This window comes from Rattus norvegicus, chromosome 13 (assembly GCF_021556685.1).
Source record: "Rattus norvegicus strain SHRSP/BbbUtx chromosome 13, alternate assembly SHRSP_T2T, whole genome shotgun sequence".
Classification (NCBI taxonomy): Eukaryota; Metazoa; Chordata; class Mammalia; order Rodentia; family Muridae; genus Rattus; species Rattus norvegicus.
In genome coordinates, this window is record NC_141546.1 from 52,162,008 (window position 1) to 52,179,231 (window position 17,224).

The window sequence follows — 17,224 nt, forward strand, 5'->3', positions numbered from 1 at the left end:
TGGCAAAAAGGTTCAGTTCATCAAAATCATTTGCCACCAAGCCTGGCTCCCTGCACTGAATCCCTGGACCAGGCCTACAGAAGAGAACGCACTCCAGAAAGTTTTCCTCTGGCTCCCACATGCATGTCACGCTACACACATGGCCACATACATACAAAATAAAAGAGCATGTAGTACAAGTTCTTTAAAGAATGGAAGCACAGGCCGCCTCTGACTCTGCTGCCTGCCATTGGATCCCTTCCCCTAGCTGGACTGACTGGTCAGGCCTCAGTGGGAGAGGATGTGTTTAGCCCTGCTGTAGCTTGATGCCCTGGAGCAGGAGGGTACCCAAGGGGAACTTCTCCTTCTCTGAGAAGGAGGGGAGAGGGTAACGAGGGGAGGGATTTGTGAGACTGGAGGAGAGGAGGGAGAGGCCGAAACCAGGATGTAAAGTGAATTTAAAAAAATTACAGGAAAAAATAAAAATAGAAGACATGTGACTCTTCTGTGACATGTAAAAAAAAAAGAAAAAGAAAAAGAAAAAAGAAATACTCAAGTTAATAAAGATGGGAAAAAAAAAAGAATTCTCAACGGAGGAATCTCGAATGGCCGAGAAGCACCAAAAGAAATGTTTAACACCCTTAGTCATCAGGAAAATGCAAATCAAAACAACCCTGAGATTCCACCTCACAGCAGTCAGAATGGCTAAGATAAAACAACGCAGGTGACAGCAGATGCTGGCAAGGATGTGGAGAAAGACTAACACCCCTCCATTGTTGGTACAACCAACTGTGAAAATCAGTCTTGTGGTTCCTCAGAAAATTAGACATAATTCTAATTAGACATAGACTGAGGACCCAGCTATACCACTCCTGGGCATATACCCAAAAGATGTTCCAACATATAACAAGGACACATGCTCCATTATGTTCATAGAGCCTTATTTATAATATCCAGAAGCTGGAAAAAGCCCAGATGTCCTTCAACAGAGGAATGGATACAGAAAATGTAATACATTTACACAATGGAGTACTGCCCAACTGTTAAAAATAATGACTACATTAAATTCTTAGGCAAATGGGTGGAATTAGAAAATATCCTGAGTGAGGTAACCCAGTCTCAAAAGAGCACGCATGGTATGCACTCACTAATAAGTGGATATTAGCCCCAAAGCTCAGATTACCCAAGATACAATTCACAGACCACAGGAAGCTCAAGAAGAAGACCAAACTGTGGATGCTTCAGTCCTTAGAAGGGGGAACAAAATACTCAAGGGAGGAAATATGGAGACAAAGTGTAGAGCAGAGATTGAAGGAAAGGCCATCCAGAGACTGCCCTCACACCTGGAGAACCCATCCCACATACAAACACCAAACCCAGACACTATTGTGGATGCTAAGAATTGCTTGCTGGCAGGAGGCTGATATGGCTGTCTTCTGAGAGGCTCTGCCAAAGTCAGACAAATATAGAGGCAAATGCTCACAGCCAACCATTGGACTGAGCATAAGGTACTCAATGGAGGAGTTAGAGAAAGCATTTAAGGAGCTGAAGGGGTTTGCAACCCATAGGAAGAACAGCAATATCAACCAACCAGAACCCCCCACCCCTCAGAGCTCTTTTGGACTGAACCACCAACCAAAGAGTACACATGGAGGAACCCATGGCTCCAGCTGCATATGTAGCAGAGGATGGCCTTCTCTGGCCGATTTTATTTTTGAAGTTTGTGTTCTTTAAGTGACTACAGGACATTAGGTTAAAATATACCATGAAAATCGTACAGGGAGATTTCATGATATGTTGCAACTAAATTTTCTGAATCGTCATTGGTTTGACTAAATGGAGCTTTGTAAAATTCTGGGAATTTTTTGAACAAATAATTGTGAACAAATATCTTTGCTATCTCATGAAAGAAGTAGACTGCATTTCTCAGAGCCTCATTAAAAAGAACACTGACATCCATAATTGATATGAAGATAAATCTGCCAAAGTGTGTTTTATGTACAGAATTAACTTGTTTTGCATAAGAAGTCATTTTATAAGATTTAAACTGACTGTGAGCCCAGGTGAGAAATGGTAGGCCAGTGCAGAAGAAGCCCAAGAAATCTAATCTATGACCACGGATTACAGTGTCACATCACAGATGGGACATCAAGTCCCAGGATGCAGGAATTGCACAGCAATTGTTCCCTGCATGTGAAGGTCACCCAGACACACTTCGTGGGACACTTGTTTTTCAAGATGGACAGGACCTTCTTTGAGATTCCAAGCTCTTGCAAGGGACCCTTGGGACAAGCGTCCAGAGTCAGCAAGTGACAAAAACCCATAGGTGGTCAAGGTTTGGCGAGCATATCAGAACACATAGAGTGAGAAAACACTTCGGTAGCCTTGTAGTGGATGACTCAAGAGATGGCTCCAACATGACCAGCGTCTTGTGGTACAATGAACAACTCAGCCGCTGTTTCAGAGGAGGCACCACAGGTGTGGGAGACTCTGGGTGATTAATTGGCAAGGTCAACTCTAACTTAAAGGCCACACCAGATGGCCGCTGAAGAAGTTCAGCTGTTTTACTTTCTGCTAATTATGACAAAACTATCAAATGTGCTTAGCTTCCAGTCTTGCATTTTAATTTTTCTATCTCTGTCTCTAAGTAATGAATGCAACAAAAACCATGTAATTAAATATAAATGGAAACTCCTTTGTGAAACACGTCAATGTCTATAGTAACTCACTTTCCATTTTTATAACCTGTTGTGTATAGCGAAATCCCTGAAGTGCGATCTACAATGAATGGATGAACTATCTGAATTACTACCCATTATCTCAAGATTTTAGTCTAAGAACACCGGCAGGATACATTGCTTTCAGCCCGAGTTAGCCAGTGGGAACAGGTGGCCAGACTCTGTGCAGGACTTACTTTACACAGAATACATAAAAAGTTCATTTAAGGTTATACAACCTGCTATTTAATTTTTAGCAAGGTTTTTCAGCCTTCTAAATGTTACAAGAATGAGTCACCATACCTGGTTACAACCTAAAAAACAAACAAAAAACCTAAGTCTATATTTCTGGTTTTTGATAGGATACCAGGTTCTTTGAATCTGATTTGACTCCTACATTGGATAAATATTATTCAGTCCAGTAAGTCTTCCTTTTCCAGAATGCATAGCTAAATTACACGTCCAAATTTTAATACAAGGAAAGGTGATAACATTGATGAACCAAGGTGATACGTTTGATTCAGTTATTTACTTAGTCTATTGGAGGGATCATGTGAAGTCTTTGAATGTAGTGACGTATGTGTGCAGGTCAGAGGATAGACAATCTGATCCTAAGAGTTAAACTCAAGTCTTTAGGCTCAATCGCAAGTGCCCTTACCCACTAGGCCATTTGGCTATTGCTCACGTGCTGTTTTGCACTGGAAATCCATTCAGCTTCTTGGTCCTGGAAGTTCAGAAATACCTAGGTTCTCAATAAACATGGCTTGTGTTTTACAGTGCCTCTGCTCACTCGTTTTAAACGCTGGCTGATAAATAGGTGACAAACAGAAAACTATGTTGTAAACTAGAGGTTCTCAACCTGTGGTTGTGATTCCCTTGGGAGCCAAATGACCTTTTCACAGGGGTTGCCTAAGACCTTTGGAAAACACAGATATTTATACTATGATTCACAACATAACAAAATTAGTTATGAGGTAGCAAGACAAGTAATTTTATGGCTGAGGGTCACCGCAACATTGGAAAGTGTATTCAAAGGACACAGCATTAGGAACATTGAGAACCACTGATCGAAACAGTTAAAATATCTGATGTCCAAATGATACAATAATGAAATGGTAGCACTTGTAATTAATATTCTCTGACATTTACTTTAATGATGGGGCAACATTTATTTTCCCATGGATGTCCAAATGTGCTCCCCCCCACTGTGTGTGTGTGTGTGTGTGTGTGTGTGTGTGTGTGTATGTGTGTGTGTGTCCGTTTAATGATTCAGTTTTGTGAATGAGTTCAACTAAGCTTACTATCTTGTGTAGCTTTCTGGAGGACACATGTTACACACAGTTTTGTTTAGATAAGGAAATCAATAAAAGATAAATTGAAGCTGTCGTTCTCACGAGGCATTGATACTCTGAGGAATGAAGGGCAGGTGCCAGCAAGATACCTCTTTGTGGAAATACAAAGAAAAATACACATGTGGTGCAAAATTTGTCTATAGAAACGAATATAGAGAAAATAGAGTCTATGACTAAAATATCAGTTATAAAAATAGTTAAGTTATAAGTAGTGATACAGGATATACTCTTTGCAACAGAGTGCCATTTTTTAAGCTTTTATTTCCCACTTTTTTTTCATTTACTTTCAATTAATACTTTCACCTGAGGATATTCCTCTTAGCAAGAAAAGTTCTGTTTGAAGATGATAGACGTAAGGTTTCTCTAAAGTTAAAATTATACTTAAGTGAACTTTTAAGTGAAACAGGCAGGTTGTTTGTTCAGGTAAAGTTATTAGGGGTGTGTGGCTGTGTGTGTGTCTATGTGTGTCCATTTAAAATATGAAATTCGGGGCTGGGGATTTAGCTCAGTGGTAGAGCACTTAACTAGGAAGCGCAAGGCCCTGGGTTCGGTCCCCAGCTCCGAAAAAAAAGAACCAAAAAAAAAATATGAAATTCAACAGCCCATGCTTGTTTATCTTTGATGGCATCTCAGATCAGTCCAGGTACAAACTGTGTAGGAGAGACTGAAAGGTGCAACCATGAGACTAGTTGTCACTGGTGCTTATGTCTGCAGACTTTGCCTGTTTCAAGGACTTCCCAGTGGAAAATGAACGCTTGCTCGTTTACAGTTATCATGACACAATGGGGCATTTCATAACAAATCTCTGATAAATAAAATAATAAAAATTAAGATATATGCTAGTTAGCTCTCAGGCAAAATAAATATTTCAATATTAGGGGGGTTTAAGGGAAGTGAATAAAAATATTTCCTCTATCATGTATTACAGTTACAATCATAAGCTTTAGTATTTTTTATTGTGGTATGTGCTTTTGTGTGTGTGTGTGTGTGTGTGTGTGTGTTTGCATGCATGTGTGTGTGTGTGTGTGTGTGTGTGTGTTGTGAGTGCACGCACAGCAACAAGAATGCACTCTCCTGTGAGGACACATGAGGTGGCCAGAGGTTGGTGTCAGGGATATCTTCCACAGTTCATTTTCTACTTTACTTACTTTCTTAAATCAGAATCTCTAGGCCATTTTGGCCAGACTGTCTGGCCCTCTGTTTTCCAGAATCTATAGGTCTCTAGCCCCCAGCCCTGAGAATAGAGCTGATGTTTCCATCTACCCTGTAAGCTTTCTGTGTGTTTGGAATATGAACTCAGGTCGTTATAGCTGTGGACAAGCACTCTAGTCACTCACCAACCCCAGAAGCTTCTATTTTTGAAATTACATTGCGAAGGCATTTTTGGCTGATAACTTCTCACAGTTTAACTTTTGTAAGAAGATATGAAAATACATATCTCCTGTCTACAGCTATGTATGTTTCATTTAAATACAAAATTATGGAGTGTTGAATTTTAAGGTTACTAATTGAATCATTTATTCTCAATGAATTCTGGCTCCAGAAATAAACAGTGAAAGGAAAACTTTCACCTTCTACCCAGCAAAACTAGAACAGTGCTCTCAGTATTATAGCCGAGAAAGGGACCAGGAATTTTTTAAAGTGGGAACCCTGGTTTCTTGTATTGTTTTCCTAGAAAGGCCTTAGAATTAGTAATAGTGACAATTAGCTTCAGCAAAGCCAATTTCATGTTCCCTATGAATATAACCAGTGGCCAAAGGCATGGCTTCATAGCCCACATAGGAATTTACCGTTTCATCTAAGAGTCAGAGTTTGAATTCAATCCTCTAATACAAGAGTCTCTCCTTTCCCCTCCTGTACATTCTCACAGAACAACCACTATTTGCCCATTCCTTGGTCACACCATCCCATCTGCAAAAGACGATTGCTCCTAGCTTGCTTTCTACAGTAATCCAAGCTGCCATGGCTCTATTTTCCAAGTATTTATTTTGTGTATTTAAAAGAATAGCTTCAAGAGGCAAATACACATTTTAGCACACCATCCACAGTTGGAGTTAGTGCAGTTAAAAAATCTTTGAGGAAGCACTTTACGTACACATGATTTTTGGATAGTTTTATACTTTTAATAAGTATAACTTATTTTATAAGTTGAAGAACTTCACGTTTTTTATGAGTCCGCCATATTCTTGGTAGAAAACCCAGACCTCTATGCAAAACGTAGATCAGACTTCACCCACTGCTTAAATAGAGTTCAAAGTAATCTAGCTTTGGAGGCCTCATCAATATGCTACAATGTAAACAGTAGTAGAGATGTGTTACAATAGATATCATTGAAGAGTGTCAGCATCCTGAAGTCACTCACAAATCTACATAGAAAACAGCCTGAAAGACTTCAGCATTAGAATTGCAAACTTCCACAATGTTTACCAGCAAAGAGCAATAGGCTTTCCCAGGTGACTTGAAAGCTGCAGCGAGTCGCTAGTGAGAAAAGAGTCCTCTTTATACCCTGCTGATGCCCACAACTGATCATCCTTTCTCCTCACCAATGAAGGAAAAGGGAAAACTAATCTCAGCTTGAAGAAGAAATTGTTTCAATGTCAATGCAAACATGTAACACACGCCATATAAGCAAGGAAGGTAGTAACTGAAAGTTTATTATGGTTATCAACATGGTTATGTCTTGATAAAGGCAAATAACATTTAAGACATTTAAGATAAATGCACTTTAATGAAATTCAAAGATGGTCATAAAAATAAGAAGTGGGCATATCAATGCTATGTTTCTTATGAATGTTGAATTCCATAAGAAAACTTTATGAGGTTACCTACATAAGTATTCAGTACAAACATTGTTTCATGCCCCTGTTTTTATTCTATGGATTTTAAATATACATTGTATTTGGTTAAGGACAATTATTTAGGTTCACAGCATATAGTGATATGATCAAGAGCATTAGGTAGTAATTTTCATCTATTACATAGACAAAAACCCATTTGCAAAGTCCTGTTTCCCACGTGGATACAAAAATAGACTCCCTTGAGTTTTTCATGTTTGATTAAATATGCATTAAGAGATAGAAATGAAATGACAGTATATGGAACATAAATCTCAAATGTTAATTTAGTTCACTTCCCTGGAGCAGCTGTACACACTCACAGCACTCTTAGACACTTTTATCTATCTCCAGAAATAGCATCTTAAACTACAAGATCATCAGTAGGACAAGGAGGCCATCTTGAGGTCATTTCAGAAATGTACACATTGTTATTCTTAGAACTGAATCCACATTCAATAGGACTTAAAAAAAAAAAAAGAACCCTTCAAACAAATTAACAGTTTAGATATAAAACGTATAGTTTCTTCAGGGGGACAAAAAAGCACTGTTTCTCCAAAGCATTTATAATGGCTTGAAAGCACTCTCTAATCACATTTAAATGGCACACAAACAGACACACACACACACACACACTCACACACACACACACTAACAGAAGCACACACTCTCTCACACACAGACATACTCTCCTACACACACTCTTGCTAAATGATATAGATACATTTTTAAAATAGGCATAAAACTGTACAAAACCTTTTGACAAACTTAAATATTTTTATACAGTGGCAAAGGTGAACACAGATTCCACGGACCACTGTACAGCCATATTTTTTCATTAGGTCTAGAAAAATAGAAACAACTAATTTGACATTTTGCGTTGTCCCACTCGAATCCGTTCCTATGAGCTCGGGGTTAGAGCTGGGCTCATGGGACCATTTGCAGAATGTTCTGGCTCCTCAGAACCACTTGCAGGCTCTGAAGCTCCAACTTCTTTGCTGTCTTCCTGGGCTTTGTTCAGAGGATCAGCTGGCTGAACACAGTTTGCGTCCTGCTTGGCTCCGTCCACTTCGTTATGAAATTCAATTTTGTCTTGGCTGTTTGCTTTCTTCACTTGTCCATTCTGGGTGGGATAGATGCTGGCCATGATGTCATAGAGGAACTGGTATTGCTCCTGGTGAAACAAGGCAGCATGAACTTACAATGGAGAAGGTTCTTATGTCCAGAAGAGATGTCCAAATGCTAACCATTTCCTTTTGGAAGTCTAGAATACGTTTTCTGACATGTTCTCATCACAAGCTTTCCAACTGACTCACCATTCCCTAGGATCAGGCGTGGAGTACCTTGTGTGAGCAACACCAGTCAGGTAACTCCCCACTACGCGTCGTGTGACGACTGAGCCCAGACCTCTGCCAAAATGTCATTTTTGTTCCTATGTTCCTAGCTAATGTGCGCACATCATTTATGAACGTAAGCAGGAACCACCTCATTCAAGAAGCTTGCAAAAGTCCCCAGTGGTTAAAGTGAAGGGTCCCCAGTGACCCTCTTACACTTTCTGCCACTTTAGTTATTTGATTATTTAATACTTGCTTGCCTTTAAGTCTCTTTACAGAGAGTACATTTACCAGGTATTCAAATACTTTTTAAAAATCCATCCATGTAAACTTGTCATATGTACGTGAAAGCTTTGTATACTTCGGTGAGAAATTGTGTTGAGAATGAATATTAAATCACTGGTGTTCAACTATGATGTTGCTGCAGGCAGAGGATACATAGGGTCCATAGATGTAACACCTACTGCTTTCCCCTGAACACACAAGGCTTTCACTGTAAACTGCAGGCCTCTTGATTCTGAACCCAGCTTCGTGATTGGTTTGCTTGGAAACCATATTGTAACAGTTCTAGGCCTGGACTTCAAGAGGTGGCTCATTCTGCTTGTTCTCTTTCTACTCTGCCCTTGCATAAGCTTGAATGTTCCTATGTTCCTAGCTAATGTGTACACATCATTTATGAATGTAAGCAGGAACCACCTCATTCAAGAAGTTTGCATGGTTACTGGCTGTCAAAGGTAAATGACAGCCACTTGCCAATTTGCTGGCAACACAGATTACTTTAGGCCAGTCAGACCTAAGTAGATACATCAGCTGCTAGCAGACATGTGAGCCGGGATCTCATTGGCTATGCCTGGGGAGCTGAGCAGATCAATAGAACATCACTGAAATACAGTCATGTTATTAAAGTCACTAAATTTGGGACTGATTTGTTATACAATGAGACTAGTTGATAAATGGACATTAAAGAATGTGACCATGTAACCTGCCATGACAAGTTGACAACAAACTCTGATAAGGTCTTACTTATATTGATTATCCTTTATTGAGGATTAGGATGTAAAAATCAGTGGGAAAAATCAGAAAAACAGAGAAGAGAGGGGAAGGGAAGGAGAGGAGAGGAGAGGAGAGGAGAGGAGAGGAGAGGAGAGGAGAGGAGAGGAGAGGAGAGGAGAGGAGAGGAGAGGAGAGGAGAGGAAGGTGAAGTATCCGCCTGGAAACACAGAGGACTTGAAAATGACATCGAGGGATACTTACAAAGCTGCCCACCATCCCCGGCCGTGCTTTGCGTAGAGACTTTACCACTTGAAAAACATCAACCACATCTTCTGTTTCTGCACTTTCCAGGAGATTGAACAGAGCACAGAACAACCCCGTCTGCTGGGATCCATCCCTGCCGAAGGAACGAAGGAATTGTTTTTGAAGAAGAAAATGAAATAACTCATTGTCTTATAGAGAAAAGGGCTATTAGCATGAACACAGCGATAGGATGTATTTTTAATTTCACAACTACTATATGCATCTTGCTCTTGTCTTTTAAAGACCAAATTAGCTTTTGTTAATGCATTTGGGAACAGACTCTTCCAATACAGGACTAGGACTTGCTGGTTCTGTGGCTAAATGAGACATAGATCTGGCTTTAAGAGCATAATTTCTTTTATGTGTTGTTTTGCATTTTTAAATGCACCTTTACTAGCGGCCTCAGTTGTTAGGGTTAATGTACCACGGTAGATTTGATCGATGAGGAAACTAAGAAGTAGGAAGCATCAGGAAAAAGTCCAGAAACAGATTACACCCAAGGACTTGCTCTGCATCGCTCCTGGCTTTTCTCAACATTTCTTAACAGTGTTCTCTTTCTACCTCAGTGAGAAAGAGATGCTTGACAGACTTACTCACTGAAACAAGGACATCCCAATAATTCATCAAGCACAGAAGGAAGAACAGTAAGGGTAAAAACACACAGTGTGGCTGGCTTCACTTTAAACATCATGTAGCCAGCAGGTACTCTGTCAGACTTCACGGGGAAAACACGGTTACCCCCTAAGCAATCAATTCAGACCTAAGCTTCTGTTCACCAGTTTTCTTTACACGTAAATGTCACCTTTAAAGGTGCAAAGAACCCTGGGAAAAACTATGCCCATGAGGTCCTTGTTCCTTTATGTTTGGTGGTATTAGTGAGGACTTTCATAACTTTTAAGAGCATTTCTTCAGATTTACAGTGATGACCTTACATTAAGGCACACACACACACACACACACACACACACGATTTCATAAAAAGTTTACAAATAACTAGCTTAAAGTATATCTACTAGAAACAAACCATTTAGCTCTCAGGTTCTGTGATACCCAGTAGAGTGAATGCAATACAGAGGAGTCTGTCCACAATGGAATCCATCAGCCAACCCATTCGTACATATTTTTCACCCACAAATTTACCACATAAAGCATCGCAGGTCTAATGGTAGGCAAGGGAGATTCAAAGATGACATCAAAGGATGTTAAACACCTGCCAGTCTAAAATCATTGCTTTATAACCTTCATTGTTTATATTATTATATTATATTAGTTATTAATTATATATAATATATTATATATATTATATTATATATATTATATTATATTAGTCATGCTGCATATAAATAACATGAGAGTGAATTGCTTCATGGGCATTTTCATGGGGCCACACTATGTACATATGAGGAGGATGCTCTCCTGCGTCCAATATAAATGAATACAAAGCCTTCCAACTTTAGAGTACATCCCATCAGTGTCCTAACCTGCAGTGGACTAGGATTGATGCATGCTTGTGGTACTTCATCCCTTCTGAGCCACTCTTGGGAAGCTTCTGTTTGATGTTCTGAATCAGAGTCACCAGTTCTTTGGGTTCTGCAGGGAGCTCCTCCCCTTTCCATGTGGTACACTGGTACTGGTACACAGTTCTAGGCTCCTTTCTCTGCAATCAGAGGTGAAGTGAACATTAGCTTAAATGAAGTTCAGTCCAGCTTATCATAACTTTGGTAGCTTCTTTTTTCTTGTTACAGTTGTTTTCATTCAAATAGCAATTTTTATTCGGAACCATTATAAAGACAGTGGTCTTGAAGATACACAACATTTCACATTAATTTAATGTCAGAATAATTACATGATAGTTACGTCATCATTTTGAAAGCAAAAATGCTTTCTAAGTGTTTACCTACCTTGGAATGTCTCAGTTCAAATGCTCGCAGAATATAGGCTGAGGATTTGTTCGTGTCTTTCAACATTACTTCCATGTCTCCATAAGTCTGCTTTCCTTCTCCCCAGTATTGAGCACAGACTTCCTAGATAAAAAAAAATTAACACGACTTACAATGTTTTACATGGGTGTTGCCTTTGCTCTTTAAACTATTCAGAACCCCTTCTCTCTTCCTGCCTCTTCTTTTAGTACTAAATAGAAAATATCTCATTCTAAAATAATTGAAACATTTATAAAAATCTAAAAACGACTTCAAAAATACAGTGAAGAATTTTCACTGCATGGTGGTTGCTTGGGCAGGATCAGAGTAATCTAAGAATAGCTTTATCATCTCTGGAAGAGGTCTTTGAAAATTGTCTCTCTTTTTAAACCCTGATTATCTAACCCCTTCAAAATCTATAGAATGAGTTGACCCCAGCCATGACTCCTCCAACAACTTGGGCTTCTCTATTCCCACACTGGTCCTTGAGAATAGAGTTTGTTTGCATTGATTCAAGATTTCACCCAGCGTCTTGATGGCCAACTCTCTGCAAAGCTACACTGAGATAGCATGAAGGGGTAAGAATGGTGAGTAAGGGAACCAGAGATCTCCTCAAACTAGCAATCTATAATTGCTGACAATACAGAGGCACTGATAGGCGACAAGAGGTAGAGGGAGGAAGCTGGAGATGGAATTCAAGGAGGATGAAAGGCAGAGACAGAGAAGAGAGAGAAAGGAGGACTGAGCAGAGGGAATCTGTAGGGAGAAAGGTAGAAGCAGAGTAAGGGGAAGAGAAGACAGAGACAGTAATGGATACATGCTTATGAGGATTTCACTTACCATATGTGAGAACTAAAATCGTTCTTAAATGATCTACTATTGGGAATTTTTAATGGTATCTCAGGGTACTAAAGAAAACACTAAACATATATCACATGGGTTAATTAGGAAGTAAATATACATCTTAAGTTTATCACTAATTACAGAACTTAGTGGCAATAGTATCCCATGGGAATAAAGAAGAAAATATACAGCTGAAAATTTCAGAGTTTTGTCCTCCTAGAAGACTAGAGTTAGGAGGCACAGAGGAAGGTCGATTAGGAACATGGGATATTTGTGTAATGAGAATACCAAGTGGAATGCCAAGGCTCTGTATGTAACCATATTTGTCCAGAATGAAAAGTGAGTTTTCACACATGAATATAGGAAATATGTGAAAGGTATAATCTTCAACCATATAGGTCCTCCCTCCACATGCCCAAGAATTGAGAGAACGTCTGAACCCAAACATAAGACAGTGAAGCCAACCTGACAAAGATCCCTGGGGCACTAACAAGGTGGATTGAGTACCAGAGGAATTAAACATGGAGAGAACAGCAAAAACCAAGGAATCGAAGAACAGAGAAAAACCCAGCATGGTCAAGGGTATTCTAAAGCAGCGTTCTTCAAAACACAAACCTGGTCTCCACTCATTAACTCTGTCAACATCACAATAACCTTGACTTTTCTTTGGAATATCATCTGCCAAAAGTCACCAATAGTCTCTTTTAGTGGACCCTGGGCAGCAATCATCATTTCTGGTTTCCAGTAACTCTGAAAATCACAAAGATAGAATTTGTTACTGCTACTGTCAAAGAAGGAGCAGTACCTGCTTAAACTTTTAGAAAAAAAAATAGTTGATTTGGTATCATTGCCATTCATAGACAAAGTTAAGATTCTGAAGACCAAGGAAAATTCAGTGTCTAGTCATAAAATATTTCATTCTTACTTAGTGGTGTGAAATTAGTTATAATACACAATGCTATCTATCGAAAATATGCTTCTAAAAAGTGTTTTCTCTTTTAATTATTTTAATTGTGAAAATGAATTAGTGTAAGGATATTAATTATTCTTATTATTGATCTATTTTAACTTGGGTCTATAGGTTTTCTCCTGATGTGATGTAATTAAGCTAATACTAAAGTATGAGTTGTACCACTAACTAAAAAAAATCCGACTGAGTTTGTAAGTCTTTACTGAATCCCTTATTTAGTTTTTGGGTTTCTTGTTTGTTTGTTTGCTTTGGTTTTTGGTTTTGGGGGTTTTGGTTTTAGTTTGTTTCCCCTAAATATTATATGTATAAATTCACCTGAGAGACTTTCAAAAATGCTGACCTGCGACTGTTAACATTAACAAGGTCAACGCTCTAACTAATCTAGTTATCTGAGTGAAAAAGCTTCCCTGTTATCAACATGTAAATTTGGGTGTGCTAATTTGAATAGCTAATACTTTCTAATAGTTGTATTTATTGTAATTTTGTTCTTTAACCCAGTTTGTTAATACGTTTAACATAAAATACAAGCAGTGGCACTGCCTTGTTCCGAATCAAATGATTACATTTTAACCCTTTTATGTAGTTTGACATGTATTACACGGTGAAAATTTTACACCTATGAATAAGTGATTATCATTGAGCTCCTTATCTATGTATATTATTGCTAAGAAACAGACATAACAACACAATCGTGATCCCAAAGGGGTCAGAGCCTGGATTCGGACTGTGGGTACCTACCATCACAAATGACGCATTAATGTATTTGCTGGTTTCTTCCGAGTCACTGTCCTCATCTGAAGATTCGTCGGATTCAGCCTCGCTCTCTTTGCTCATCTCTAGTTCATGCTTAAGTGGCACTCTGTTAAAGTCATCTGTGGAAAGAGAAACAGCCGCAAGTCCTACCGAAGAAGTCCTCAGGGGTGAGGACTGAGCTCACCTACAGACAATATGCTTGACCTGATCACACTCTTGGGCTTCATTGAAAACTCAAATGCAAACGGATCAAACTTACTACTGACAGACACATAGAAATGAAGAAGAAATTCAGAATTAATGAACTGATCTAACCACAATAAGAGGCTAGGTAAAATTCAGCATTTAATGATTAAAATTACGTATGAAAGTCAAAAAGAGAAGAAAGTCCCCAAATGATTATGGTAATAAAATCAAAAGTCCTAGAAGTCATTATACTCCAACTGATGGATCAACATTTCATAGCACCTTAGTAGTTCATGGACCATCACCGGTGGTTCTGGTTATTATAACTGAAAATTTTCAGAGCCTAGACTTTTGTTTTCAATGTTATTCGATTAACAGTAAATTAAAATTTTCTACTAAGTAGATTCTTCAGAATTATTTTAATCTAATTGTATCCAGTTCTAAAGCATTCCTTGTTTCTCAATACTTTAAATCACTAATAACCTGGCTGATGGTGTTCTTAACTATGCAACTATCAATTCCATATTTTAAGAGTATAAACAAGGATTTTTGCAGAAATTAACTAGGTTAGCCAGGTATTGATTGCATTTGTCTGGTTGCCTTGTTTATTAGCATGGTTTACATTTTACCTGTGCTAATTTTGGTTTATGCAGCTGGATGCTATCAAAGCAGCACCAGGTGTGATCCCATCAGTATCCTTAAATAGAATTGAAACTTAAAATAATTGTTCATATTTTCAATGTGATGAATTTAGTGACTGACAATTTATTAAACCTTTCCAGCTGTCCTCAACCCTGCTATCTGATGATTACCTTGACATATAATAAAGGTAAAATAAAACTAGTGAAGGAGACGAAACCTTTCTTTGCCCCAACCCACAGATTTTATCTTCTTATAACCTATTTCTGTCCTTTTTGTTTTTTCAAATGTGCCCGTGTTGGCGTATGGGTGGACATACTATATACTGTCCATCTTTTAAAGTTAATTGAAAATTTTTGGGATCTAAATAATCTGCTAAATTTAAATTTTAGATAGCCTACAAATTAATTTCTTTCTTCCTCTTGCCCTCCTCTCTCTTTCTTTTGGCTTTGGGACAGAGTTTTGTGTAGTCTTGGCTGGGCTCAAACTCACACAGAACCTCCTGCCTCTGTCTCCCAAGTGCTGGGACTAAAGGCACGCACCACCCAGCTGCCCGCAAACTTATCAATTATCAATCAACTGTCGCTTCATAGTCTGTGTCTTACATTAAATAAGCCCAAAAATGGCTAAGCTGTATCTGATACAAGAAATAAAAGTCAACTACATACATGGAACAACGTTAGAACTCCTGTTTTTCTTTTTATTTTCTTCTTGATTTCCAATGTGCTGTGTCCTCCAGCTCCTGTATGAAGGAAGTCTCTAAGGAAAAGAAAGATAGAAGCCTCCTTTAAAATCTAATATTTCCTAGAGTATTGGAGCCTGGGCTATCTCTTAAACAAGTATATCATCAATGCCTGTAAAATTTGTGTAACTCCCCACGGGTGACAGTTCTTTTTGATTGTTTGTTTTAAATTTATTTTTTATTTTCCTGACATAATACATTTATTATTTGGCAATTTTATGCAATGCTCCCCCAATCACTCTCACTTCCTATTCCTTCTAGGTCCACTCTTCACCCTCCCACCCTTTTGTCTTCCCCCCAAAAAGATAAAAGAATACACCAAGTCCAATGTGTGTTGCTCATATACTCATTGGAGCATGGTCAAACTCCCAGTTCCTTAAAGAAAACTGAGTTTTTAAATCTGACTCTGAAGCTTTTCTTTTTACTGCTCAGACATTCAGTAGCTTTGACATGTTGAGTTGAGACTGAAAAATCACATTTGTACCCAGTAGAGTTTGCTTCTTATTTAAGAGACCTTTGACAATAAGTTTGCATAGTTTTGTCCTACGTTAGGTAAAACCACAAAATAAAGACTTACATTATTATCCACACCATAATGGCAAACTATGTTAAGTGAGCAGGTCTTGGTCAACAAAGATGATACACAGAGGGTGGGACCACATGCATTGCGAGACAGAGCCAAAGTATAGCAATTCGAACTCATCTGTAAAACTGTCGTTTGTAAAGAGATTGCACAAAGAAGGCCTTCATAGCAGTGTGCATTAGCGTGGATTTCTAGGGAAGTATTTTCTAACCCCAGCCATAGAGACATACAGAGGCAACTGGAGCTGTGATCCAAGAGGTGCAGGCTGCATCTCCAGCCAGCAAAGAGAGCAGGCATAGTCCATGTGATGCTGACTTTCCAGGCATGAAGTTGCAAGGGTGTGGACGTTACAGGATTTTACAATAAGGCTCCAAAATGCTACTGAGCCCAGTCAATGTGTAGCAGGGTTAGATGCCCTGCATGGAACTCTGGTGTGACCTGGGTGTGAAGCTATGATGGTGAAACTTAAGATGCAGTGAAGTCCTCAGGATAGTGAAGATGATAGAAATATGAACCATTTGCCAGGGACCTCATGCTCCTGCTGCCACAGCCCAATCAGGAATTGACGCAAAATTTCCTTGCAGAATGTGCTTTATTAGGAGAGCGATGGTTGAGGCCATAGAGCTCAGTGGTATGATCGGGTCTTGAACTAGGAGAGCAATTCACATAAATAACATCATACTGCAGACAGCATGACGGGGCATGGGTGCTTTTGCTTGCAACCCAGAAAAGGTCATCAATTGGAGAGCTAGACAGCATATCTAACATGTAGGGGTTTCATAAAGTAGAGACAGGCTCTTCAGTTCCCTGAGAAGCAAAGGACACATCTTACTTTTACAGGTTCTTCTAATATGGGCAGAAATTCTACACTAGCTTTGCAGTCTGCCTTAGTCTATGTGCTAAGGAGTCAGGCAATGGTTAACACCATTAACAATCTTTCACTCTCAAAGGATATAGAGTGGGCTTGATTTCTCTACCCTTAAAATCTAAGACTGACTTCCAACAGCAGGGTCTATCAGTTCTTTCTAGAGAACAGTCTACAAGGAGAAGAATATATCCTGATTTTTGTGGGGGGGG

General features: G+C 39.0%; 1 protein-coding gene across 23 annotated transcripts in view; it reads right to left on the reverse strand.

Moving 5' to 3' along the window:
* Positions 1-6,673: 6,673 nt before the first annotated feature.
* The window catches only part of Ptprc (protein tyrosine phosphatase, receptor type, C), a 112,884-nt gene continuing 102,333 nt past the window's right edge, over positions 6,674-17,224 (reverse strand). For all 23 annotated transcript variants that reach the window (XM_087580040.1, XM_087580039.1, XM_087580037.1 and 20 more), the window contains 7 exon segments: positions 15,491-15,581; positions 13,983-14,116; positions 12,890-13,024; positions 11,414-11,536; positions 10,994-11,169; positions 9,471-9,606; positions 6,674-8,056 (listed from right to left, as the gene is read on the reverse strand). In XM_087580040.1, coding sequence (XP_087436166.1) covers positions 7,784-8,056; positions 9,471-9,606; positions 10,994-11,169; positions 11,414-11,536; positions 12,890-13,024; positions 13,983-14,116; positions 15,491-15,581 — 1,068 coding nt within the window. In that variant the 3' untranslated portion in view covers positions 6,674-7,783.